This window comes from Myotis nattereri, assembly GCF_964212035.1.
Source record: "Myotis nattereri genome assembly, chromosome: 3".
Lineage (NCBI taxonomy): Eukaryota > Metazoa > Chordata > Mammalia > Chiroptera > Vespertilionidae > Myotis > Myotis nattereri.
In genome coordinates this window covers 49,160,402-49,187,488 of record NC_138077.1, presented here as the reverse complement: position 1 = coordinate 49,187,488, position 27,087 = coordinate 49,160,402, and the positions used below count along the sequence as shown (strand labels likewise).

At 39.5% G+C, this 27,087-nt stretch overlaps 1 protein-coding gene across 1 annotated transcript in view; it reads right to left on the bottom strand.

The window, feature by feature from the left end:
* Positions 1–1,943: 1,943 nt before the first annotated feature.
* OSTN (osteocrin) overlaps positions 1,944–27,087 on the bottom strand; it is a 47,663-nt gene continuing 22,519 nt past the window's right edge. Inside the window, exons 4-5 of the mRNA XM_081087033.1 lie at positions 7,679–7,775; positions 1,944–3,204 (exon numbers count right to left, since the gene is read on the bottom strand). Of these exons, the coding sequence (XP_080943159.1) occupies positions 7,691–7,775 (85 nt within the window). The 3' untranslated portion in view covers positions 1,944–3,204; positions 7,679–7,690. The remainder of the gene's footprint in view (positions 3,205–7,678; positions 7,776–27,087) is intronic.

The window sequence follows — 27,087 nt, the reverse complement described above, 5'->3', positions numbered from 1 at the left end:
GCTAATAAACAACAAACAACAAAAACTCATTGGCTTTTCTTTGATTTCCCCTCACCCCAACATTTATACATTAACTGCTCTTGCTTATTTCATCAATGCAAGACTGGGAATTCAACTTTAATTTTGTCTTCCACTTGTGCTGGCACAGAAACTTTATAATTAAAGTTACTTTATAATTAAAGAGTATTAATGACTATAATAGCCTATACATATTCCCTTACTTCATAATATCGAGGAAATGCAGTTTATCTATATAATATTAATTATTTGGTGCTTACAGATAAAACAAAAGACAAAATGAACAGTTGCTTAAAGTAACAAAAGAAAAAAAAATGAATAAAACAGACCAAGTTCAGTAAAATGCTTGTAGTGCCATGTATACACTTGTTAGGAGACACTCTAATTTACATAAGGATTACTTGCTCAATAATGCCGGAAATGTTCCCATTTATTTACACCTGTTGTGAACACAAATATATGATCATAAAGAAAGACAAGATATCTTGTTTTCATCATCTCATGTTTATTAACTTTGGAGCAGTTGAACAATATTCAAGCATTTTGAACCTTTTGGGGTAATGTCATTCAAAAGCATTTGACACTTCTTCCGTTTATAAGATTCCATTAGGTTATCATTTAGTAATTGGTTTTAAGACATTTAATTCCCTAAAGCTATCTGGAGATTAAAGGTTGAATTTGCTAAACTTTTTATAGTGTCAGTAAAAGTAGCCAGGAATCAATATCCTGTCATTAAAAAATTCATCATGCAATTGATGCGAGAACTCAGAAATCTATATTCACAATTTGCTTTATGAAGCTTCACACAGGAACAAAAAGAAAAAAAGGTAATGTATTTTTTGAAACTAAATGAAAAGTCTTTTCTAGTGACTTTTCTGTGAAATATAACTGAATTTAGTAATATACAATACATTGGACAAATAAATGAGATGACTCGTCATATGCCTAACAGAAATTTTGTCTTAATTTTATGCTATGTTAAAAGAATGTCCTATTTTAAACTAGTATGCTGCTGATTTATTTTCTGCTCTGTATAAAGTAGTGGTAAAAATTATAATATGAAATAATATAGTTGCAAGTGGAGAAAACATTTTTTGCTTCATGGGAGTCTTGTGCATATATTATATTATGAGACAAGTGCATTACATATTAGAATAGAGTATAAATCAATATATTGCGACCTCTTACTTTAATTAAATTGGATGCCATAAGCATAATTTTGAATTTAAAAAATGAAAAAGATAGAAAATCAATGGATTTAATTCAACTTAAATCTTCATCATGAAAAAATATTTAGGTTAAATTAGGTTTGAATACCTTTTGTCAAAGCATGAAGCAGTAGCACCCAGGTGGATTACAAGCTCACAAATACGCAAATGGGAAAATAAAAAGGAAAGAAAACGCTTCCAAAGAACAGGGAACATTTTACAATTCATCAGAAGGTTAGGGAAAAGTGGGCAAGAGAAATTATAACTTCTTCTTAAATAACCTTTCAAATAGCGATTCCTGCAGAATATCTGCCTGTGTAGCACTGCTAACTCTCTCATGCAATTTTATGAAAAACAGAATTGGTGAGCTTTCTCAAAATGCATCTTTCTTTGCTACAGCCTCTCTATCACAATTAAAATAATAATTCATTCACTGTTTTTCTTAAACTTTAAATTTGACTTTTAGCAGTTGGAAAATTTTCTCTAAATCTAAGAAGTTATATACAAAACCATTACGTATTCTAAATACATATGTTCATTTGTATGTTTCTCTGAGCTTATTTTAGTCTTCAGATTGTACATTTATTCCTTTTTAGTTAAAGAAGTAACAACTACCCATTTCTCTCTTCTTCTTTCAATATAAATATACCTTTTCATAGCATTCTTCATTTTATGCTAAAGTAAAACTTTGCTTTTCTGGCCATTTTTTTTTTTTTTAAATCAGGTCTGTTTGGCACTGATTACCGGGGTTTAAGGAAGTGTTTTCAGAGAATTTATAAACTTCTCCTAATATGTTAAATCTCTGGACCACAAATAAGTTATATTTGTGTTTTGAAAGCATAGCCAATGCACAAACCTTAAATTACAGTAACATCACAGTTATTGCTGAGAATCAAACTTTCCAGACTATCAAACTTTATGCTTTGATAGGTCAATTAAAAATAATTTGGATCATTTTAAAGAAATCACTTTCCAATACTTATACTCTTTAATGCCTTATTAAACACAGTATATGAAATAGATTAAACAGTTTCTTAGGTGAGTCAGTAATATCAAAAAGATGGATTATTGTACTAATGTTAAAATTTACTGTGCTAAAATTATGTGTATTTAAACCGGCCACAGACTATCCTGATGGTCTACTACTTGATATTCTTTGACTTCCCCACACTTTCATTTGTTACTTCTGTGAGTAGTTCTCGTAATCAGCCACTGCTGCTCTTAATTATCAGTTGTAATTGAGAGAAAAGGAAAGTTATTAGGGGACACAGGATATCTAAGCTTGACAGATGAGTAGTATCCTTCACTTCCTAACTACAAGTCAATATGCTCTGACCTGCGGGTATTTTCTCCGTTCTCTGGGAGACTAAAATTTCTGGGCTTAATTATTGCTATTTTTTTCTTTGCTCAGAGAATTTCTTTTGCTTATTTCTAGAACTAGGACTGAGTATTATTTGATTGAAAATAACTGAAATTTGAATAGAATATGAGAAGGCTAATTTCATAATTATTACCCAAGAAGTTCATAGACAAAGGATAAGAAAAAGGAAAAGCATTAAAGAGAAAACGCACAGCATTGTCTTTTTTTTGTTCCCCAATACTGACAGATTGCATCTAAATTTTACAGAAACAAATTAGTCTTCAGTTATTCTTCAACTGCATAAATGTAAAAGGTAAATGCATATAGAAAGCATTTCACTACGTCGTGTTGTTTGACTATTTCTTAGAAAAATAAAGTTTGGGGTCATGTAACTATTCCTGAACAACTAAAATGTAAATTAAAAAGTATCCATGCTTTGAAATGATCTGCATAATTTACTTAAGGCTGTAACAACACTGGGAGGTGATGGACCTAAGTTCAAGCTTTGGAAAGAATTTGCAGAAGGTCAGTTCCTTCAAAGTTTAATCATTAAGGAGTGTGAAGAACATCTGAAGCATCTTCCGTGTTTCTGTGACATTTCACCCAAGGAAGTCACATCTGCAAAAATGAAAGTTGAAATGGTTAAAGCTAAGGAGAACTCTGAAGATAAGGGGAAATCCACCAACTGCAGTTGAGAAGAGCCAAAACTCTAATTACTTGGTGTTTCATTATGGCTTTGACTTATGTGGTATATCTTCATTGCAAAAACATGAAAAATGGTAATTTCTGATTAAATGCATTACAAAGAGCATTTTTAATGTATAAATGAGGTACTTGTACTCAAGCCATACTTCCTTTGTTTGGGTACCTGCTATAATCTATTTCTTTTGAGATTTCAATCTTGTTTCAAAGGATATTGCTGTGATAAACAAAAGAAAGATAAGAAAAATCTGACTACTACCTTCTGTTTATTGTTATGATAACACATTGATATCTGTTGTACATTTTGCTCTATTTAAAGAACCAACTATATAATGGCATTTAAACATGATATTTCTGTTAGTTGATATGTTAACATGTTAATTTTGTTCTAAAATGAAAATTTCCAATATAATACAGCAACATTTGCCTCACATTATTTCAAGTCTTAAAGCATGTGATGGCCCAGGGGAGCACAACTAATGGTCATATTTCTACCAGATTTCATCAAGTAGGAGTCCTGATTTCCATGGCAGAGAGTTAGAACTTGCTACTTGCATCTACAGAATTTATGAAACCTAGACAAAATACTTCTCTGAATTTGAGCTGCTTGGAGCTTGGATCAATTAAAATTTCAAACCTTTGGGCCAATAGATTAATGTTTTGAGAAGAATATTGAGTAAATATTAGGTTATTTTTTTTTTTTCAAAACACACATCACAGAAGAGATTAGGCATTTTTTCCTGAAAACTAGATAACACATGAGATGTTTCTAGAGTTGACCTTAAACCAAGAAAAACTTTCATGATTAGCACTAGTTTCACTTTTAGTGTGAAGACTTATAGTGAAAGGCAGAAGTAAAAACCCGCAAATGAACCTGCTCTAAAAGGGTATACATCTTCTCCCACAAAAGTGAAGCCAAGATTTTTACAAAGTCTGAGATACTGTGTTTGTTTTAGAATTGTATAATCAGTGATGTTAGCATAGCAATGATAATTTAGCATCCACAAGACCATATAGATCATAAAGAGAATATTGGCCTAGAAGACCAGTGACCTGGTTCTGGATCTTGCTCTATTTGAGGGCCTGTAAAATTTGGGGCAAATCAAAATTTCCTCTCATAGTCTCTGTGTTCTTATTTGTTACAAAATAAATAAATAAATAAAGAAAGAAAGAAAGAAAGAAAGAAAGAAAGGATTAAACAAGACTATGTTCTTGAATCTCTATTGACTTAAATTCATGACTAAGTCACTACATATTATTATAATGACTCAAGTTATCTATTAAAAGATACATGCATTGCATTTTCTATATAATCCAAAAGAACACTGTGACAAAAGAAAATAATGTACCAAAAAATAATTTTGAAAATTAGAAATATATATTTTATGTCTTTCATTTTCATGCTCTATAAAACATGAAACTTCACATGAGGAAGTCAAAAAATATCTGAGAAATGTTGGTGATAGTGGTAGGAACTAAAGAATCTATATATATAAAAGCCTAAGTGACCATTACAACCAGCGAACTGGCTGATCAGACAACCGGCTGGTAGCTATCACATGCACTGACCACCAGGGGCAGATGCGCTGCAGGAGCTGACCCCTGGTGGTCAGTGAGCTCCCACAGCCAACCTCCCACAGACAGCCAACTTCCCTCAGTCCCTCCCCCTAGCCAGCCAACCTCCTGTGGTCCCTCCTGTGGCTGGCCAGGCTGAGGGACCCCATCTGTGCACGAATTGGTGCACTAGGCCTCTAGTAGAAATATAATGGTTGAACAGGTGAACCCACATGGTTGATAAAAGGGAAAGGAAGTATGTATGATGTTCAATTCTTTCCTAAACTTAATTTTTTATGATATTACTATCTCAAGACTTTAATAATAAAGACTGTGGTTGTCATAACATTCAACAAAGTCTGTTAAGTGAAGGAGGTAATATACTAATTTGAAGTTTATCCCACAGTGATTCTGTAAACATCATATTAATTCAAGTCCATTTTCATAGTTTAGTAGCTATTTGGAGTTCGTATGGTCTAAAACGTCATATGAAAATTTATATTAAAAATGAGTCTTAAAATATTTTTTTTCTTATCATAACCTGTTTTGGTTGAATTAAGAAATACTAAAATGGATGATAATCAAGGTTGGCTAAGGTAACAGAGTATATACCAGCCGTGGGCAAACTATGGCCCACAGGCTGGATCCGGCCCGTTTGAAATGTATAAAACTAAAAAAAAAAAAAAAAAGACCGTACCCTTTTATGTAATGATGTTTACTTTGAATTTATATTAGTTCACACAAACACTCCATCCATGCTTTTGTTCCAGCCCTCCGGTCCAGTTTAAGAACCCATTGTGGCCCTCAAGTCAAAAAGTTTGCCCACCCCTGATATATATCTAAACCAATCAAACTTAATTATTTTAATCACAGTGTAATATCATTCTCAATACATCAAAGAACTGGAGGATTGTGACTGATTTCAAGGAGTTACTTGATTTTTAATAGCAATTAGCTCCTACTCAAAGGTAACGTGGTGATTTTCAACAATCCTGAAGAGTGACCATACTTGGTATATTGCTAGATACAAAGTTCAATGTGATATGTAATGATGGTGCTTTCCAAAAGCAGTGTTCTTGGCAGCATTCAGTAAGTCATCCTGTATTTATAAAAACACACAGTAATCTTATAATTTCATTGATCAATAACCCTACAGAGGAAAAAAATATTTTAATTAAGTCATTCTGAAGATAAGAAAGTTGAGGTAAAATACTGACTGATTGTGGTTTAGAGCATTTGATGAAGAGGAAAAAAAGCTGCAGGATTTAAATTAGGACAGGGTCAGCACTGATGTGCCGCTTCTTGGGCCTCCACGTCATAAATCTGAGGGTTATCTTGAGAAAAGCAAAAAGTTGTTTTCTCTTCTGTGTCTTAAGTTGTCAGAGCAGTTCTAGGTTGTCTTATCTGTTTGGGATTGGAGATGTACCCTCTCTAAGCTCTAATGGGAGAAAATACATAGATGAGATTTTATATTAACATTTAGTGTTTAAAACATATACTATGTATGATTAAATAAATTGTTTAAGAGAACTCTCAGGATTTAAGCTTTCTGGATTTGAATTCTACTTGCATCACTTACAAGCTATTTGTCTTTCCACTTATGTGTATTATAATAATAATAACTAATGATTATTGAGTACTTAATATGTGCCAGGAACTACTCTAAATGGTTCATGTATATAAATCCATTTACTCTTCAGGACAATGCAATGTAGTAGAAATTATTATAATTCTCATTTTGTGGAGGAGGAATTCAGAATTTAAACAAGGTCTCACAGGTAACTGATGAACTGGGATTTAGGTGACCTAGGATTTGACCCACAAAACCTGACTTCCCCAGCTGGCACTTTTACCCCTTTTACTGTCCTACTTCTCAAGATAGTGGAGGTAGTAATAGTATCTACTTTATGGAGCAGGATGATTAAATGAATCAATGCATATTTTATACTAAGTACAGGGCTTGGCACAGAGTAAATGTTCAGAACTGTATTGAAAGGTATTATCTCGTACATGTATTGTTGGTCCAATATCTTCTAGAATCTAATTTAATCTTCACAATACCACTGTGTTATTATCTAAATATATAAGCTATCTATCTATATAAAAACCTAATATGCAAATTGTCCCCACAGGAGTTCGACCAGGAGACTGATTGCTCACTATGACATGCGCTGACCACCAGGGGGTGGCACGGAATGAAGGAAGGTCCCAGCCAGTGGCCGGAATGCCCTGATTGGCCCTGATCGCCAGCCAAGCCTAAGGACCCTATCTGTGCATGATTTTCATGCACCAGGCCTCTAGTAGAGAAATAAATTATCTTGATGGAAACAAGATAATGAGTAATAGAAGCAGAATTTGGATTACATGTTCTGATTCCATGGCTAATACTCTTTCTGCTATACCATTCCCTCTCCTATGTTTCATGTGATCATAATTCTGGTATTGTTATTTGCAATAAAATGGTGTATGTTACTGGAAAGTGTCTTTTTCATAATAGAGGGATTGCTACCTATTATGTCTACTCTATTTTTGAAGGTAATTTATTATTCTAATTAGAATTTTAACCTTTGCTTATATATTAATATTCAATAAGTATATAGGAGTCTGTGATAATACCTAAATCATTTTTAGGGTGAAGTAGGATATTCTTTGGATTCTTTAATGTCACTTAAATTATTTAGCATCAATATACTAATTAAGTAGGGAGATGTTTGAAAATGAGTTTACAAACTAGGAAATCAAAAGAGGGAATTATAAACTAGATGGATCAATTAGACTATTGTGAAATATAAATCAAAAGTTTGCATGTACTGTTACATATTTAAATTGTACTCACAATTGGAATCAATTAGCCTCTGGAATTTGAAAGCCGATTTCCACCAATCCGATCCATGGGGATGCCGAATCGCCTTTTTGGGTGATCTACTACTTTCCTGAAACAAAACAAGGAGAACATTTTTAAGCTAAAGTCCAAGTTGTCAACTGTTACTTTTGTTCTTTTATTTCCTGCAGATCCTGGGGCTTTCTTTGAGAGTTGAAATAACTGATAGTTATCAGTCATCAGCACCCATTCTGTGCCAGACACAATCTCTTATCCTTTCGACATCTGTGGAAGTAGGTGTTATTACCTCCTTTTTACATCTGAAGAAACTGAGGCTTAGAGAAATTAAGTAAATTACCCAAAATCAAACAGCCCAGATGAAAAACTAGGTCTTATCAGCAAACCAATTTGTTTGTTATTCATTCATTTATTATTATTATTATTATTATTATTTACTTAATTCAGCCTTTTCAGCTGATTCACATGCATCTTCCTTTTTAGGTTGGCCTTTAGTTTTGCTAGTTAATGCAGATAACATTGTAAGTAAGAACTTACATGATGGTCTTTTAGAGACTAGTTTGATCAGTGAATGATAAATCTGGGGTGGGAGGGGTGTGTGTGGAGGGTGGAGAATAGTGCTTATCCTTAACCTATACATACCTCTGCCTCCATTCTTCAGAGTTCCAAAAGACATACCCTCTTAAGTGGTGCCTGTTTATTGCACTTCTGGATTTCTTGACATTAAATCAACTATGTATTTTTCAACTTGATAATTTAATGGAAAAAATGATCTGTAATTTAGCATAAAATTAATGGTCAAGAGTTACAAGAAGCTGTGCATATCAGTGTGCTTTAGGTCTTCTGATGTAATTATAAATAATGACTTGAAACAGAGTTTATTCTTGTATTATTATTTATTTTTACTAGAGGCTTGGTGCACGAAATTCATGCATGGGAGGGGGGTGTCCCTCAGCCTGGCCTGCACCCTCTCCAATCTGGAAACCCTTGGAGGATGTCCGACTGCCAGTTTAGGTCTGAATCCCACAGGAATTGGGCCTAAACTGGCAGTCGGACATCCCTCTCATAATCCAAGACTGCTGACTCCTAACCGTTCGCCTGCCTGCCTGCCTGATTGCCCCTAACTGCTTCTGCCTGCCATCCTGATCGCCCCCTAACTGCTACCCTGCTGGCCTGATTGATACTTAACTGCTCCCCTGCTGGCCTGATCGCCCCCAACTGCCCTCCCCTGCTGGTCTGATGGCCCCCAACTGCCCTCCCCTGCCGGCCATCTTGTGACGATGTCACACAACGCCACCTAGGCTTTTATTATATAGGACTAGAGGCCCGGTGCACGAAATTCATGCATGGGGGGGTCCCCTCAGCCCAGCCTGCACCCTCTCCAATCTAGGACCCCTCGGAGGATGTCTGACTGTCTGGAGATCGGGCCTAAACCAGCAGTCGACATCTCTCTCACAATCCAGGACCATTGGCTCCTAATTGCTCACCTGCCTGCCAGCCTCATCGCCTGTAACTGCCCTCCCTGGCGGCCTGGTCACCTCTAACTGCCCCTCCTGCCCCCACCGGCCTGATCACCCCTAACCACCCTCTGCCTGCTGGCCTAATCATCCCTAACTAACCCCCCCTGCCAGCCTGGTCATCCCTCACAGCCCCCCTTTCTGGCCTGGTCACCCATAACTGTGCCCCGTGCTGGCCTGGTCGCCCCCAACTGCCCTCCCCACCAGCCCGGTCGCCCTTAACTGGCCCTCCCGCCACTGGCCTGGTAGCCACCAACTTTCCCCCTTGCAGGCCTGGTTGCCCCCAACTTTCTCCCCTGCAGGCCTGGTCGCCCCCAACTGCCCCCCGCCCCTGCTGGCCTGCTTGCCCCTCTCTGCCCCCCTGCTGGCCTGGTTGCCCCACACAGCCTGCTGTTCTGTCATTGTGTCAGGGCATCCCGCCCAATTTGCATATTACCATTTTTTAGTATAGATAGATTGCCAGTGCGCATCATATGTACAGGCCAGATGGTCGGTCACTTAGCCTTTTATATATACAGATTGTATTATTTTCCATACAAACAACTGTAAACCTATGTTTACACCCTGAATTTTTTATTATTTTTATCCACATAAGTAAATTTACAGACTCTTACTCATTTACTTTCCCTGTGGTAGTCAAAATAATGCCCTTCCTCAAGGGATGTCCAACTTGTAATCCACAGAATCTTTAAATATCTCTTTACATAGCTAAAGGGAAATTGCAGATAGAATTAATAACGATCTTGAGATAAAAAGATTATCCTGGATGATCTAGGTGGGCTCAATCTAGTCACAGGAGTCCTTAGAGGTGGAAAATGACTGAAGCCGGGTGGGTCAGAGAGTGCAATCTGAGGACTTAATTCACCCTTGCTGCCCTGGAAGGAGGAAAGAATCAGGAATCAAGGATTGCTGTGGCCTCTAAAAGTTCTTAAAAGAAAACAGGGACTTTAGTCCTATAACCAAAAGAACTTGAATTCTGCGAATGACTGAGTGAGCAGGGAATTAAACACCCCTGAGCCTCCAAGAAGAGCACAGGACCTCTGGACTTCTGTACCCTGCTGGCAGAACAGGCAAAAGGAAGAGCACCGAGCTGCAGGCAGGAGGAATTTTAGGGGCCACCCATTTGCAGGCAATCAACCATGTGGCTGCACCTAATTGAAAAGAACACTGAAAAAAAGTTTTCTCGAATCATATACAGTGACTGGTGAGGACACACTGGACTCCTGACCTACACAATAGTGAGATAATAAATCTCTGCTGTTTTAAATCCAGAGTTTTGTGGTAATTTATTGCCATAGCAATAAAAAATGAATACATATGTCTGTATGATTTAGGGTTGATGGCTAAGTGCAATGTGGTTAATATGTAAAAAAATAAAATAAATAAAAATAAACTGATGTGATTTGATTCTTTTAACCCTTAAATTTCTGCACTGACTACCACATTATAACTCCAGGAGAGGGTAAGATGGAAGCCACCTCAGGCTGGAAGAGAGTGCTCAGGGGAAGTCCCAGACAAGCAGAAAGAGGAAGTGGGAAACCAGCCCCTTCCAGATGGTTAAGGGATGGGCAAGAGAGGAAGGCAATGACACCTGGAAAAACGGGTAGTGCTTCACAAGTGTGCTGACCTCCCAAGGCTCCTGTAACATGAGTGGTGCCCTGAAAAACAATCTCTTTACTTTAAGAGAAATATCGTGGTCTCATGCACCATTGTAAATTCAACATAACATGTATTCATCCGTACTACCAGTGTGTTGTTGTTGGTTTTTTTCAAACATGAAGGTATAATATATGAAAATAGCATTTTTCTTTCTTTACTACAGTTGATCTTTTTCTGCTCAAGTAAATGAGAGGTAGTTGTGGTATGGTGGAAAGCAAATTAAACTCTCTTTTCCCTTCCTTCTGTATTTGTTTCGTTCTTCCCTTTCCTTCTTTTCCAAGATTTGATCCAAAAAGTATTAGGAGCCAGGAGATGGTAGATTTGGATTCTATTCGACTCTTCTACTTACTGACAGAGTAAGTGTTTGTAAGTTTTTTATCATCCTGAGCTACACTTTCCTTTTTGTTAAATTCAGATAATACTTGCTCTACCTGTCTCCTGGAGCTGTTTATTTATTTAGCATGCTTGTTTGTTATTTTAATTGTTTTATGCATAACCACATGTAATTTGTCCTCTGCATTGCAGATACTGTGGTGAAGAAGACATATAGTAGTTATGAGAGCTCACATTTTACTTGAGAGAAGCTAAAGAAGTAACACATCTGAAAATATTTGAACTGATTTTACTATTCTTTCCTATCAGTCTAGTCTAGTGGTTTGTGAACTATTGGTAGTTTACTATTTCTATGAATAAAACCTTTATAAAAAACAGCAATAACTAAAAAGTAAATTGAAGAATTATCTCAGTGAAGTAGTACCCACCTTCCCCAAATATGTGGCCCCTGAAAAAACTTCCAGGCACACTGAATGATGCCGAGGGCAGAGTTTGAAAACCACTGGCCAAGTGGACAGAGACCCAGGTCATGAATGCTTTTGTTTTATCAATAGATCTATAATTACTTTGATTCATTTTATCAAATTTGGATTGGTTGAAAATGCCTATAGGTATCTTAAAGTCAAATAAGAAAGACAAAACAGATATGAAAAATCCATTCAGTATTTAAAGTATTTAGCACTAATAGAAAAATGAAAGCAATTATTGTCATAAAGCAGATACACAAAAAATAAAATGATTATAGTTCAGTAAGTTAAATAATTTATCTACAGTCTCCTATCCATTCAGAATTGAAATGGTAAACTGGTATTTTATCTTAAAATTTTTGCTGATATGAAATATATATAGCATATATAGCAATACTACACTCTATAATATGTAGCAGTACTACACTCTTGTCAGTATACACTGACAAGAATATACAGTGTGTAGAACATAAACATTAAGAAGGAGAAATATTCTTAAGACCAAATGAGAAAACTGTACTTTCTATGTAGTCCCTCTTGTGACAAAATAATAGTATAACATGGTATATATATATATGCTATCTAATAAAAGAGAAACATGGTAATTAGCATACATCCGCAACCCTTCCCATTGGCTAATCAGGGCAATATGCAAATTAATTGCCAGCCAAGATGGCGGCCGGCAGCCAGGCAGCTTGAAACTAACATGAGGCTTGCTTGCTTCAATGACGGAGGAAACCAACGTTCCCCGCCTGAGCTTGCAGTTTGAAACATAGTTACAAATATAGAAGCTAAACAAAACCTCAGAAACCTGTTTTCAGTGAGCCAGGATCTCAGAGCTGGAATTGATACAGAGTTTCGATTATAGAACCTAAACAAACCAGATACCTGCTTTCAGCAGCAGAGGCTTCGGAGCTGGAGTCAGAACTAAAGCTGTCCCAGAATAAAAGAAAAAAGAAAAAAAGGAGCAGTTGGGAGCTTCAGTCACCCGCCAGCCTGAAAAGAGCCCTCAGCCCCTCACCCCGACTAGCCAGGCACCCCAATGGGGACCCCCACCCTGAAGGGTGTGTGACCAGCTGCAAACAGCCAACATTCCATCACCCAGGCTGGCCAGGCACACCAGTGGGGACCCCCACCCTGATTCAGGAAACCCTTCAGGGCAAACCAGCTGGCCCCCACCCAGGCCTCTATCCTATATAGTAAAAGGGTAATATGCCTCCCAGCACCGGGATCAGCGGAGCCGTGAAGCCTCCTGGCACTGGGATCAGCGTGACAGGGGGCAGCGCCGAAACCCCTGATCGCCCTGTGGCTCTGTGTGTGACAGGGGGCGGGGCCACAACCTCCCTATCGGCCCTGCTCTGTTTGTGACAGGGGAAAGCACCCCAACCCCCTGATCACCCTGCTCTGTGCCTGAGAGGGGGGAGCTCCCCAACCCCTGATCGCGCTGAGGCTCTGTGTGTGACAGCGTGTGGCATCCCAACCCCCTGATCGGCCCTGCCCTGAGTGTGATAGATGGCGGTGACCCAACCCCCCCCCACCACGGGCCCTGCTCTGTGTGTGATGGGGTAGAGCCATAACCTCCCCATTGGCCCTGCCCTGAGTGTGACAGTGGTGGGGCCCCAACCCCCTGATCAGCCCTGCTCTGTGGGTGATAGAGGGCAGTGCCCCAACCCTCTGATCCTCCCTGCTCTGTGTGTGACAGGGGGCGGTGCCCCAACTCCCCTATTGGCCCTACTCTGTGCATGACAGGGGGGAGCTCCCCAACCCCCTTATTGACCCTGCTCTGTGCGTGACAGGGGGCGGTGCCCCAACTGCCCAATCGGCCCTGCTCTGAGCCCGACCAGGGGCTGCACCTAGGGACTGGGCCTGCCCTCTGCCACCCGGGAGCAGGCCTAAGCCAGCAGGTCGTTATCTCCCGAGGGGTCCCAGACTGCGAGAGGGCACAGGCCAGGCTGAGGGACCCTCTCCTCGCCCCAGAGTGCACAAATTTTTGTACTAGAGGCCTGGTGCACAAAAATTTGTGCACTCGGGGGGGAGGAGGGGTCCCTCAGCCCGGCCTGTGTCCTCTCACAGTATGGGATCCCTCAGGGGAAGACCACCTTCTGGCTTAGGCCTGCTCTCTGGGGGATTGGGCCTAAGATGGCAATCAGACATCCCTCTGGCAGCCCAGCAGCCCTCAGGGGATGTCCACTTGCCAGCGGGGAGCAGGCCTAAACTGCAGTCGGACATCCTTAGCTCTGCTGAGAAGGCAGTAGAGGCTCCCACCACCACCCCTGTACTGGCAGCCGTCAACCTGGTTTGTGGCTGAGCAGAGCTCCTCCCATGTGAGAGTGCCCAGACCACCAGAGGGCAGCTCCTGCATTGAGCATCTTCCCCCTGGTGGTAAGTGTGTGTCATAGTGATCAGTCATTCCCAGTCCTTCTGCTGATAGGGTCAGTTTGCATATTACCCTTTACTATATAGGATAGAGGCCTGGTGCATGTGTGGGGGCTGGATGGTTTGCCCTGAAGGGTGTCCTGGATCAGGGTGGGGGTCCCGTTTGGGTGCCTGGCCAGCCTGGATGAGGGGATGATGGCTGTGTGCAGCTGGTCACACCCTCTTCAGGGCGGGGGTCCCCACTGGGGTGTCTGGTCAGTCTGGGTGAGGGGCTGATGTCTGTTTTCAGGCTGGTGGGCAACTGAAGCTCCCAGCCTCTCTTTTTTTCTTTTTTTTTATTCTGGGATTTATTTCCCTTCTATAGCTCTCACTGGAGCTGAGAGCCGGCTCCAGCTCTGAGGCCAATGCAGACTGAAAGCAGGTATCTGGGTTTGTTTAGATTCTATAATTGAAACTCTGTTGCCATCACTAGCTGCTCTAAGCTCTGAGGCCGTGTTGGCTGAAAGCAGGTATCTGGGGTTTGTTTAAGTTCTATAATTGCAACATTGTTGCTTCCGGAGCTCAGAGCTTTGCTGCAACATGCGGGGAACCTTGGCTTCCTCCATCAGTGGATCAAGCAAGCCTCATGTTCGCTTCAGTTGCCTGGCTGCCGGCCGCCATCTTGCCTGAGGTTAATTTGCATATCTCGCTGATTAGCCAATAGGAAGGGTAGTGAAGTTATGGTTAATTACCATGTTTCTCTATTATTAGGTTATATATATATATATATATATATTAGGGGGGGGTCCCTCAGCAAGGCCTGTGCCCTCTTGCAGTCTGTGACCGCTCAGGGGATGACCACTTGCTGGCTTAGGCATGCTCCCTGGGGGATTGGGCCTAAGATTGCAATAAGACATCTCTCTGGCAGCCTGGAAGCCCTAGTGGGATGTCCACTTGCCAGCGGGGAGCAGACCTAAGCTGCAGTCAGACACCCTTAGCGCTGCTGAGGAGGCAGGAGAGGCGCCCACCACCACCGCTGTACTGGCAGCCATCAGCCTGGCTTGTGGCTGAGCAGAGCTCCCCATGTGAGAGCACTCTGACCACCAGGAGGCAGCTCCTGCATTGAGTGTCTTCCCCCTGGTGGTCAGTGTGTGTCATAGAGACCAGTCATTCCCAGTCTTTCTGCTGTTAGGGTCAGTTTTCATGTTACCCTTTTACTATATAGGACAGAGGCCTGGTGCACGGGTGGGGGCGGCTGGTTTGCCCTGAAGGGTGTCCCGGATCAGGGTGGGGGTCCCGCCTGGGGGCCTGGCCAGCATGGATGAGGGGATGATGGCTGTTTGCAGCTGGTCACACCCCCTTCAGGGTGGGGGTCCTCACTTGGGTGCCTGGCCAGTCTGGGTGAGGGGCTGAGGGCCGTTTTCAGGCTGGCGGGCGACTGAAGCTTCCAACCTCTCCTTCTTTTCCTTTTCTTTTCTTGGATTTATTTACCTTCTATGGCTGTCAGTTGAGCTGAGAGCTGGCTCCACCTCTGAGGCTGGCTCCATCTTGAGGCCTTAGCTGCTGAATGCAGGTATCTGGGGTTTGTATGGTTTCTTTAATGGAAACACTGCTGCAGCTCCAGCTCTGAGGCCTCACTGGATGAAAGCAGGTATCTGGGGTTTGTTTAGCTTCTATAATTGCAACATTGTTTCTTAGAGTGCAGCTCAGAGCTGGGCTGCGGCAGGTGGGGAACCTCGGCTTCCTCCATCACTGGAGCAAGCAAGCCTCCTTTTCGCTTCAGCTGCATGGCTGCTGGCTGCCATTGGCAGTTAATTTGCATATCTCCCTGATAGCCAATGGGAAGCATGTCAGAGGTACGGTTAATTACCATGTTTGTCTTTTATTAAATTAGATATCCATTTAACCCAATCCACCTTTTCCATTCTAAACTATTCTGAAAGTAGTTTAGGGATAAATAATATCTATCAGACTAATATAGAAAGAATTGGACTGTTTATTTTAAATATAACTTTAAACTTCATACTAAAATATAGACTTTCTATTCCTAATAGGATTTTCTTAACATTTATATTTTTTTAATTCAATTTCTGAAAATGTTTTACATCCTAAAGCAAGTTAGAAAATTTGTACTTAAACCTTTTATTGAGAATCACTTCACACATACAAAAGAGTTTATAAATTTATAAATTATTCAGTTTAAAGAAAAATAAAATGAACACCTCTATTGATAGTACCAAATTAAGGAGCAGAATGCAACCAGTACCTTAGAAGTCTCCAATGCTCCCTTCCTCTTATGGCTCAGAACCAGAGGGAATCTGTAGACTGAAGTTTGGTCTAATAATTCCCTTAATTTTCCTTATAATCCATACATATTCTTCAAAACTCTCTAGTTGATATGATTCTAGAATTGTATTTAAAAGTTATGTATTTAGTCCTGCCAGCATTGCTCAGTGGTTAAGCATTGACCAGAATGTCATGGTTCATCCCAGTCCTGGCACATGCCAGGGGATCCCCTGTAAGGTGTATGCAGGAGGCAGCTGCTCAATGATTTTCTCTCACCATTGATGTTTCTATCACTCTCTCCCTCTTATCCCTCTCCCTTCCCCTCTGAAGTCAATAAAAATATATTAAAAAAATAAAAGGCATGTATTTAGAAGTCTTCTTTACTTTTTTCAATGAATAATTAGGTTTTGAGATTTGTCTATGTCAACATGCATAATTGCTGTTGCTTTATTTTAATTGTATAATACTTTATTGTATGAATATATAACAGCTTATTTATACATTCTACAGTGGATAAAATTTTGAGGTATTTTTTGTTTTTATTGTTATGTACTGTTCACCTGAAAATGTTGCTACATAAACCTGTAGTGCACTTAACGATTTTTTAAAATATATTTTATTGATTTTTTACAGAGAGGAAGAGAGAGAGATAGAGAGTTAGAAACATCGATGAGAGAGAAACATCGATCAGCTGCCTCCTGCACATCCCCCACGGGGGAAGTGCCCACAACCCAGGTACATGCCCTTGACCGGAATCGAACCCGGGACCTTTCAGTCCGCAGGCCGACGCTCTATCCACTGAGCCAAACCGGTTTCGGCACGATTTCTTTATAGTATAATTTTTAGTAGAATTGCTAGCTATGTCTGTATGTAATTTTATTATATAGTGCCAGAACTTTTTTTCCAAAGTTGTGCCAATTTACATATCCAAGAGTAGTGCATGAACATTCCTATTATTTCAAATTTATGCCAATTCTTTTAATTTTGTCAACTTCATGCTGTTATAATTGTACCTCCTTGTGGTTTTAGTTTGCCTTCCCTGAATACTAATGAAGTTGCTCATCTCTTCATTTGTGTATTGCCCACTTGAATTTCTTCTTTTGGAAGTGCCTGTTTGTCTAATGCCTGTTTCTCTATTGGTTTGTTTTTCTTTTAAATATTGATTTGTAGGAGGGTTTCATATACTGTGCAAATATCCTTTCCCATTTGTGGTTAGTCTTAATTGTATCTTTTATGAAACTTTTTAATGTTGTTATTTTAATTTATATTTATTTATTTATTTATTTTTTAAAAATATATTTTATTGATTTTTTACAGAGAGGAAGGGAGAGAGATAGAGAGTCAGAAACATCGATGAGTGAGAAACATCGACCAGCCACCTCCTGCACATCCCCCACCGGGGATGTGCCCGCAACCCAGGTACATGCCCTTGACCGGAATCGAACCTGGGACCTTTCAGTCCGCAGGCCGACGCTCTATCCACTGAGCCAAACCGGTTTCGGCTTAATTTATATTTTTAAAAATTTTATTGAATTTATTGGAGTGACATCTATTCTAATAAAAGGGTAATATGCTAATTAAACCAGGCATCTTCTGGACATCCATCTGGATGTCCTTCCGGACAAAGCCATGGTGATGGGGCTGAGGTAGAGGCAGTTAGGGGTGACCAGGCCGGCAGGAGAGGGCAGTTAGCAGTTACCCGGTTGGCAGGAGAGGGCAGTTAGGGGTGATCAGGCTGGCAGGGGAGCAGTTAGGGGTGATCAGGCAGGAAGGCAGAGTGTTTAAGGGTTATCAGGCAGGTGAGCAGTTAAGAGTCAGCTGTCCTAGATTCCAAGTGGTATGTCTGACTGTCGGCTTAGACCCTAAACCAGCAGTCGGACATCCCCTGAGGGGTCCTGGGTTGGAGAGGGTGCAGGCCGGGCTGAGGGGATTCCCCGCCCCCTCCGTGCATGAATTTCGTGTACCAGGCCTCTAGTTTATTAATAAAATTATATGTTTCAGGTGTACAATTCTGTAATACATCATCTAGATATTGTATTATGTGTTTACCACCCCAAGTCAAGTCTCATTCTATCACTCATATATCCCCCCCATACCCTCTCCTACCTCCCACCATCACCCTTTCCTTCTGGTAATCACCATACTCTTGTGTCTATGAGATTCTTTTTGCTTATTTGTTTAATCCCTTCACTTTTCTCCCCAAGCCTCCCAACTCTATCAATATTTTTACATTTTGTTTATTATCTCTACTTCAATGTTGTGAAAATGTTCTCCTCTGTTATTCTAAAGTCTTTTTTAGATTTGCCTTTCACATTTACCTTCTTAACACTTTTGAAATTATTTTTTATTAATAGGATAAAATAGGGATCGAGTTCTTTTTTTCCCTTATTTATACCTAATTATTTATAAAGTTTAGGTTTAATTTGTCAAATTTTATGGGAAATCCTTTTTGCAGTTTTACCTGCAATTATATTGAGTCTAAGGTATAAGTCAATTTGGAGAGAACTGAAACTTTTATGATATTAAACTTCACTATCCAAGATCATTTACTTAGGTTACCTTTTGCCTTCTTATTCATTTTTATAATTTTCTCCATAAAGACCTTCCATATTTTTTAGATTTGTTGTGATATCATTTAATAATATATTTTAAGTTTTTTAAATAAGGGTCCCTTACTAGGTTAAAAAGAGTTCCCTTCTATTATTAGTTTACTGGTGATTTCGATCATTAGTAGATGTTTAATCTTACTGAATGTTTTTCTTGCATTTATTCATGATATGCTTCTATTTCTTTAATTTGTTACCTCTATTAATTTACTTTCTGAAGCAAGTCACTCTTACACTATATTTTTGTGATAAACCCAACATGATAATGGTGTATCCTCTTCTTGATACATTACTGAATTGTTGTCCAGATAATGCTATCCTCAAAAAATTAGTTGAGATTGTACCTTCTTTTTTTGATTATCCTTTTAATTATTTAAGTACATCATAGTCTGAGAACATGTGCTATATGATAGCCAAGCCTTTAAATATGTTAAGGCTTATTTGTGGTTAGGCACTTTATTAATTTTAATAGGTGTTTCATTTGAACTTAAATACTTTACCCCCCTATTACTGGAAACATCACAACTTTTATTGATCTTGCTTTTGAGTTCCAAGAAAGAAAGGTAGAAATTAGGGTGTGGAGAGTATTCCCTAAAAATATGTAGTCTGTTCTGTTGCTGCATCTTAAAGGGGCAATAAAATGCTTAGTTCCTTTTAAGAAAGGCATGCAGCTTCACCAACACTGAGTAATATGCAAAAGGGGGGGGGGGATATGGTAATAATAATGAAAGATGTTCTTTTAAATAGTTTAGTGATTTATATTAGTAACATGTGAAATTAAATTATTACTCTATAAAGCTTAGATGTATATAGTGGTCAAGCTCCACGAATTCTACCATAATACAGTCTCCTTTCACATTAACCAGGGCTGATCTCTGTAACCAACAGTAAATTGTGGAAATGATGATGTGTGACTTCCCAGCCTAAGCAATAAAAAAGACTGCAGCTTCTACCTTGCTTTGTGGGATCACTCACTCTAGGGGAAATCAGCTGCCATTTCCTAAAAACACTTTCACAGTCCTACAGAGAGGTTTATGTGGCTGTGAACTAAGGCCTCCTGCCAACAGCTAGTGAGGAACTGAGACATCCTGCTGTCAGCCTTGCAAGTGAGCCATTTTTCAAATGGCTGTCCTGAGCCCAGGCACAGCCTGCAGATGACTGCAGCCTTGGCTAACTTTTTCACTGCAGCCTTGGGGGAGACCCTGAGTGAGAAGCACCCAGCAAGACTTTTTTATAGATTCCTCATGCACACAAACTGTGTGAGGACATAAATGCTTATCATTGTCTTACCCTGGTAAGTTCTGGGAAACTTGTTTGCATAGCAATAGATATTGAATACAGTGAGATTTGAAATGCTCTGGGATTCCACAGGAGAAGAGATTGCACTCATTTTGGGGTTCCAGGAAAATCTTACAGCACATGTGGAAACAATAAAACAAATAGTGACCCCTGAATCCTGCGATCTTGATGATCATAATTTAAAATTAAATGATGGAATTAAGAAATGCCTATAGGCCCTAGCCAGTTTGGCTCTGTGGATAGAGCGTCAGCTTGTGGACTGAAGAGTCCCTGGTTTGATTCCAGTCAAGGGCACATGTCCAGGTTTCTGGCTCTATCCTCAGTAGAGGGCATGCAGGAGGTAGCCAATTGGTGATCCTCTCTCATCGTTGATGTTTCTATAGCTCTCTCCATCTCTCTTCCTCTCTGAAGTCAATAAAAATTAATAAAATAAAAAAATGACTATAGGAAGACAGAATATATGAGCTTGGAAGGACTGATGGATGAGGACGGACTAAAAAGAAGGACTCAGCAAGGCCCCGGAAAGAATGACAAAGTCAACAGGGTCATGTTTAAATTCTAATTCCAGAATGCTGGAATAAGGGACCACATTACATCTGAGTGATGATATTTTATTTTTAGGGGCCAATATATATTGTCTTTTGACCCCAAGTCCACATTGAGAAACAACAGAGAAATAAGATATGAATAATCAATGCATAGAAATCAGAATGTCTTTTTGATCAAGCTGAATGTAGAATATGGCTTTAATCTGTATTTACAAGGACTGCCTTACATTTCTTCCCTGGATTAGACAGATTTACACAAGTATTCATAGTTATCCAATAAAAATAGGAAGAAAGGGGATGAGCTAGACATGCTCAACTCCTCCTCCTACACTGACCTATCATAAAAATAAGTAATTCTCCTTTGGGAAGGTACGAATAAGAGGAACTTTAGTCTTTCACTACCTGAAGTTCCTCTACATGGAAAATATGAGGCTGGGAAAGATAAGATTTAATAAGTGGGATACATTTAGAATGATGAAAGATGGTGCTACTTCATAAGGAGAAAGTTGACTTATGACTTTGGGAATTCTCTCAAGAGTGGTAATTCAATCTTAAAAAAGATTCTATTAAATGTATGGTGATGGTGCTGATTAGATATGACATCAGCTTCTAAAGTATTACTCCAAGGAGTGGGCCATATGAACAGGCATTCAGAAACACTGGATCAAATAATGACATAATTACAGCACTGGAATCAAATAATGACATTTAAATGGTTCAGTGTAAAATAACACAGGCATGGTTAATTTGAAAACTGCTGTAGGGCTATAGAAGAGGGGAGAGGAAATCTCCATTTGCTTATCTCATAAACCTCTTTGAGGGCCTAATGAAACTTCTATCTAGCAAATGGATTTACACAAAAATGCCTCCTGGATTTTTTTAAAAAAATTTTTTTTTTGAGGGAGAAAGTGGGTAATGCACATTTCGAGAGTCCATATATGGAAACAATGATTGTCTTTTTGGGGGAAAGTTTTAAACCTTTATATATGAGTCAGGGTAGGGAGAAAAGAAAATGGGACTTTCTCATTCTGATGTTGCACTGAGATGCAGAGAGGCAAGCAAGAGCTGCTATTGTGAAAAAATGGCCTAAACTCATTTTCCCCAAGCGAGTTTCCTGTGGTACTGCCAGGCTTTTCAGCTAGGAGGAAGGAAGCATGGAAATAGGGCACCACACTCTGAATTCTTTTGCAGTGTTCATCACTCTGAAATGGGGCCAATTTTGAACTAATCTCTTCAGGGATTATCAAATAAGACTTGGAAAGAAATAGCAAAAATCATGAGATACCTTTGCTAGCCTTGGCCTGCAGCATTGCTTTACAATGAATCAGAAAGAAAAATGATATGTTTGGACTTTTAACTTTAATCTTTGGGGCTGTCATCAAGAAAGGCAATCATAATTGACAAAGTGAAGCTAGAACTGCTATTCTCAACTTCAGTCTGAACTTCATGTCTGGCTTAGAATTGAAACCCATATATTTTCGCAAAACTTTTTATTCAATACATACATTGCAATGAACCTCACTGTTCCTGGATTTGGACAAGGGTCTTCTTCATATAAAACTTTACTTTCTTTTTCAGAGCAGCTTATTTAAGTGTAAGTCATTGGACTTAAGAGTTAAGCAGCCTGATATTCTAGGAAGGGAAATAATATTATCTCCCTGAAAATACGCCAATAAAATGAGATAAGATCTTCTTAGGGTACTGTATGAATTAAATAAAAACTGTACCAGAATGTGAATGTCAGATTCTTTCTACCTCAGTTTTGGTATCTCAGTTTTGGCTGTAACCCAAAAAAGCTGATGAGAAAAAAATAAATAAATAAAAAGAATGGTATTGCCATTGCCTCTTGCATTCCAAAGTAAAGTTCTAGACTTAAGCAGTATTTGAACAGGAGATTGCTACAAACTGGTTTTTCCAACTTTAATCCAATAGAAGGAACGATGTTGAATAGGTGAAGAAGGAAAATTTCTCTGGACCAGGTTATTGGAGAATAGGAGCATTTTCCCTCCTCTTTCATAGAGAGGAATGGTTTCAAAGAAACCATTCAGAGAGCTTGACATATACCTGTTGAAGCAATGTAGACCTGATAGAACAGAGTCTATGAAATAGAAAAGGCAAGAAGCTGTGAGAATTGGCTATCTTCCAGAGTGAAGAGATGGTTGCATAAAAAACATCTTCACTGTGACCAGAGTCAAGGGTGTGGGTTTTCTGAAGATCAGATGCATGTGGGTAGAGTTGGTTTAGGTTAATTATAAAATGAACCTTGCCCAAAGGGCTTTCTGCCAGGGGTTATGTGAAGCAACCTCAGCAGGATGCTGGTGGTGGTGACAAATGAAGGCATTAGATGTAGGGTGAGAAGCAAAACTGACCTGCTGAAAGAGAAGCATGGCTGGAGGCAAGTGTTATTTCATTTATATCAATGTTTCTAATAAAGTTATGCAATGACCCGACAAAAACACCCCTTGATAAGGAGTCAACATTGAGCATTTAATGAACCCAGAGAGCACTAAAGCCAGGTCATGGTAGTGTCAGTTAACTAACACTTTTCTTTACCTCTCTGCTGCCAATCCCCAACATTGGAGGAGAGAGAAGTAGCTAGGTCACTGTGCTAGAGGAAGAGATGAGGATAAACTGACTGCAACATCTTCACACTGCAACTCTCTAGCTTGAAAAGGAGAAACTTTCATATTTGTGGTTTGAGCTAAGCCATAAGAATAATTATTTTAATTACTTAAATATGATTGATTTTTTAATAAAAGTGACCAAAGGGTTATTTATTATTTCAGTGTGACCAGTAGAGCTATATAGTACTTGCCTTTGTTTGGATTCGAGAAATAGAAAACAAGAACTTCTACTGAAAAGGGTGAATTTTTGTGGTTGGGGGATAAAATTATTTTCTGATTATGTCCTATGGAGTCCTCTTTCTCTCTCGATTTGGTGGTTATAATAACAATGCAATGGATCAAAGTGTTTATTGACCTGAATCTATAGAATGTGTATATTTGTGCTGGGTATCTTCTATCAGCTCTTCAGAGCCACTCTCAGCTTTTCTCACCCTATTTTGTCTGGGAAGCTAACCTCTCTGGGTCACAGAAAAGATCCTGTGCTTTCTGACTTGGTTTGGGGCAGGCAAATGATGGCCTTGGCAGGAAAGACTAAAAGGAGAGAGGAAGTAAGGTCAAAATCAATTTCACCTGGTTCCTTCTTTGCATGATTACTTCCCTCTGACTGAAGGTCACCACTCTGCTCACAGCATCTGACAATTCAGACAAGTGCCATTCATTATGATTTGCCCAATTTTTTAAATTGTTATTATTATTATTTTTTTTTTGGCAAATAGTCTTGCTGTGAATAAACCCTTCTCACATGTCTCTATTTCAAACACACTGCCTGTTTCCTGCAGGAACCCTGACTGACACAATGACATTACCTGTTTTGCTGATCTAAAAATATTAATGGGAGAATTAAAGTAATAACAGTTGTGAAATGTTTATAGTAATTAAATCCAAGCTCGGCCAGTGTAGCTTAGTTGTAGAGTGTGAACCCATGAACCAAAAGGTACCTGTTTCTCCTGATTCCTGGCAGGGCACATGCTCAGGTTGCAGGCTCGATCCCCAGGGGATCATGCAGGAGGCAGCCAAACATCTCTCTCATAGATGTTTCTATCTCCCTCTTTCTCTCTCTTCTTCTCTCAGTAAAATAAATAAAACATATAAAAATATTTAAAATTCAGAGATTTAAACAGATTTTATAATTGTTGTTAATGTGTTTATTGCTGCTCAGATTTTTTAAATTTAGCCAGAGGGGACCTCTTGTAATTGGTTTTAAATCCCTTTGACCCATCCTTAATTATAGCAAGCTCAGGTATGATAATATATTCAAGCTCAATTTGTACATTTTCTGTCCCAAATATTTCTTGGAGGAGTAAGTGAGAGATGATATTGAGGGATGCCAATCTGGACACTAAGTTTGTTCATTACCCCTGAATTGGTGCTTGTTTAGCAGAACTTTCAATATATACAGACTAAAAATTATGAGCTCATGGTGATAGAAATTCAGAAACATGAGTTTATACTAATATGAATGTTTTATGGACAATTTAGAAAATGGGACATTTAAGTACCAAGAGTTTTTATTTTAACACTAGTAGCCCGGTGCACAAAAATTTATGCACTCATGGCGGGGGGTGTCCCTCTGTTATTAAACATTTATCAGCACAACACTGACCACACTGGTGGTGGTGGTGGTCTTGTCAGAATGTGTTATATTATGCAGATGAAAATCTATTTAAACAGATTTGATGTAGATATTTTCAAATATGGAAGAATTGTCCCTGTCAACTATTTTAGTTGATTCATATCTTCACTAATTGTCATCATTGCAAAGTTTTCAGTCCCCATATGGATTGCTGGATATAATAGGACATGCGCTGTCCCTGTCCTTTGTAGCCTTTGTTACCTTAAGGACTCTAGTTTTCCATTAATATGTTTAAGTACCAACCTTACCGGCTTAAAAATGTAAGCTTTTAACACTGTTCTCTCTGTTCTGTATCCTTCCGATGTAAAGTGGAGTTGTGTTGCAGCACAGGACAGAAATTCAGAAGGGGAATATTGAAGTAATGACTGCAGTAGGAGAAGAGGGAACCTATTTCCCTGGCTACAGGCGCTGGCGCCCTGGACCATAGGGCTGGCAGCTTCTTCAGGTGGCTGCAGCCTGGGACCTCAGGCGGGTGGCTTGTCCATCTCCTGGGCTGCAGCCAGCCCCAGGTGCTGGCGCCTGGACCAAAGGTGGGTGGCTTCTTCTTCTGGCGGCTTCTTCTTCTTCTGTGCTTCCAGGGAGGGCAGTCAGTTATGTGTATATGTGTGTGCTTGCAAACATAGGCATGTACACATGTGTATGTGGAAATCTGCTGGGCAAGTCAAAACCATAGAAGAGTTGCCCCCTATCTCTTGAGTCAGTATTTGCAGCCAGCCAGCCAGTGACTCTCTCAGTGTCTATTTCTGACTTCTTCTTTCCCTGTCTGTCTTCCAACCCCTAATCATATTTCCAGCTGCATGCATCATTTTTACTCCCAATATGCTGTATAGAGAAGGAGTCAGGATGCTGTCTTCCCATGAATAGTGCTCAGTAACAAACCAATTGCATTTTAGTTGCACAATGCCCCTACCCACCCTTCAAATCCCTTCCACCATGCATTTCTGTTTCCCTTTTTGTTTCTTGGATTGTTCTGCTGCTCCTTCTCCTCACCCCACCACCCTTGGATCATAATGTAAAATTCTTTTACCATGTCAAGAAATTATTAAAAATACAGGTACTTTGAAAAAAAATACTGGTACTTCTCCGAACAATGGCTGGGCAGGGTGGGGGGGGGGGGGAGAGGCAGCTCCTGGCAGCCGCCTCTTCCCTGCCCCAACTGGCTTCTCTGATCACCGGCCTGGGGGCGGGCAAAGGTGGCCCCAGTTCTCCGATCACAGGCTGGGGGGCAGGGCAAAGGCGGTCCCGAGGGCTGACTTTGCCCTGCCTCCCTGCTCTTGCCTGCCACCTGGGTTTCCGATCACCGTCAGCAGCAGGCGACTTCTTCCGTTCTTCCCCTTTTGCCTCCCAGCATTGCGCCTACGTATCTAAATTAACCGCCACCTTTGTTGGCAGTTAATTTGCGTATCACCCTGATTAGCCAATGGAAAGCGTAGTGAAGGTATGGTCAATTACCATGTTTGTCTATTATTAGAAAGGAGGATGTCCAATTTACAACTTTATCTTATTTTAGTAATAGTCCATTGTATGCCATAGTTTATTAAACCAATCTCCTTTTTATGTATGTATTTTGTAGTTCCAAATAGTTCCAAAATGAATTGCCTTATGTACACTCTTTCACACATATTTTTGATGGTGAGATTTTTAGAAGCAGGAATGCTGAACTAAAAGATAAGTATATATGGAATATTGCTGGATATTGCTGTATTCACCTCCATGTTGGCTCCATTTTGCATTCTAATCAGCAACAGATAGGGGTGACTTTTCTTCACAGCTTTGCTATTTTTTTTTATGGAGTTTTGCCATTTTAACACATAAAAATCAGTATATCAGTAAATTTTAATATATTTTTTCTCATTATGAGAACGGTTGGCATCTTTCCATATGACTGAGTTATTTGTATTTTTTCCATGAACTATTTTTTACTTCATTTTAATAGCTTTGTTCTTTTTCTCCTCTATTTTAAAAAGTTCTTTGTATATTCAAGATATTAACACTCTTTTTTATATGAGTTGCAAATATTTTCCTGATTTATTCTTTGTTTTAAACATATTTTATTGATTTTTTTACAGAGAGGAAGGG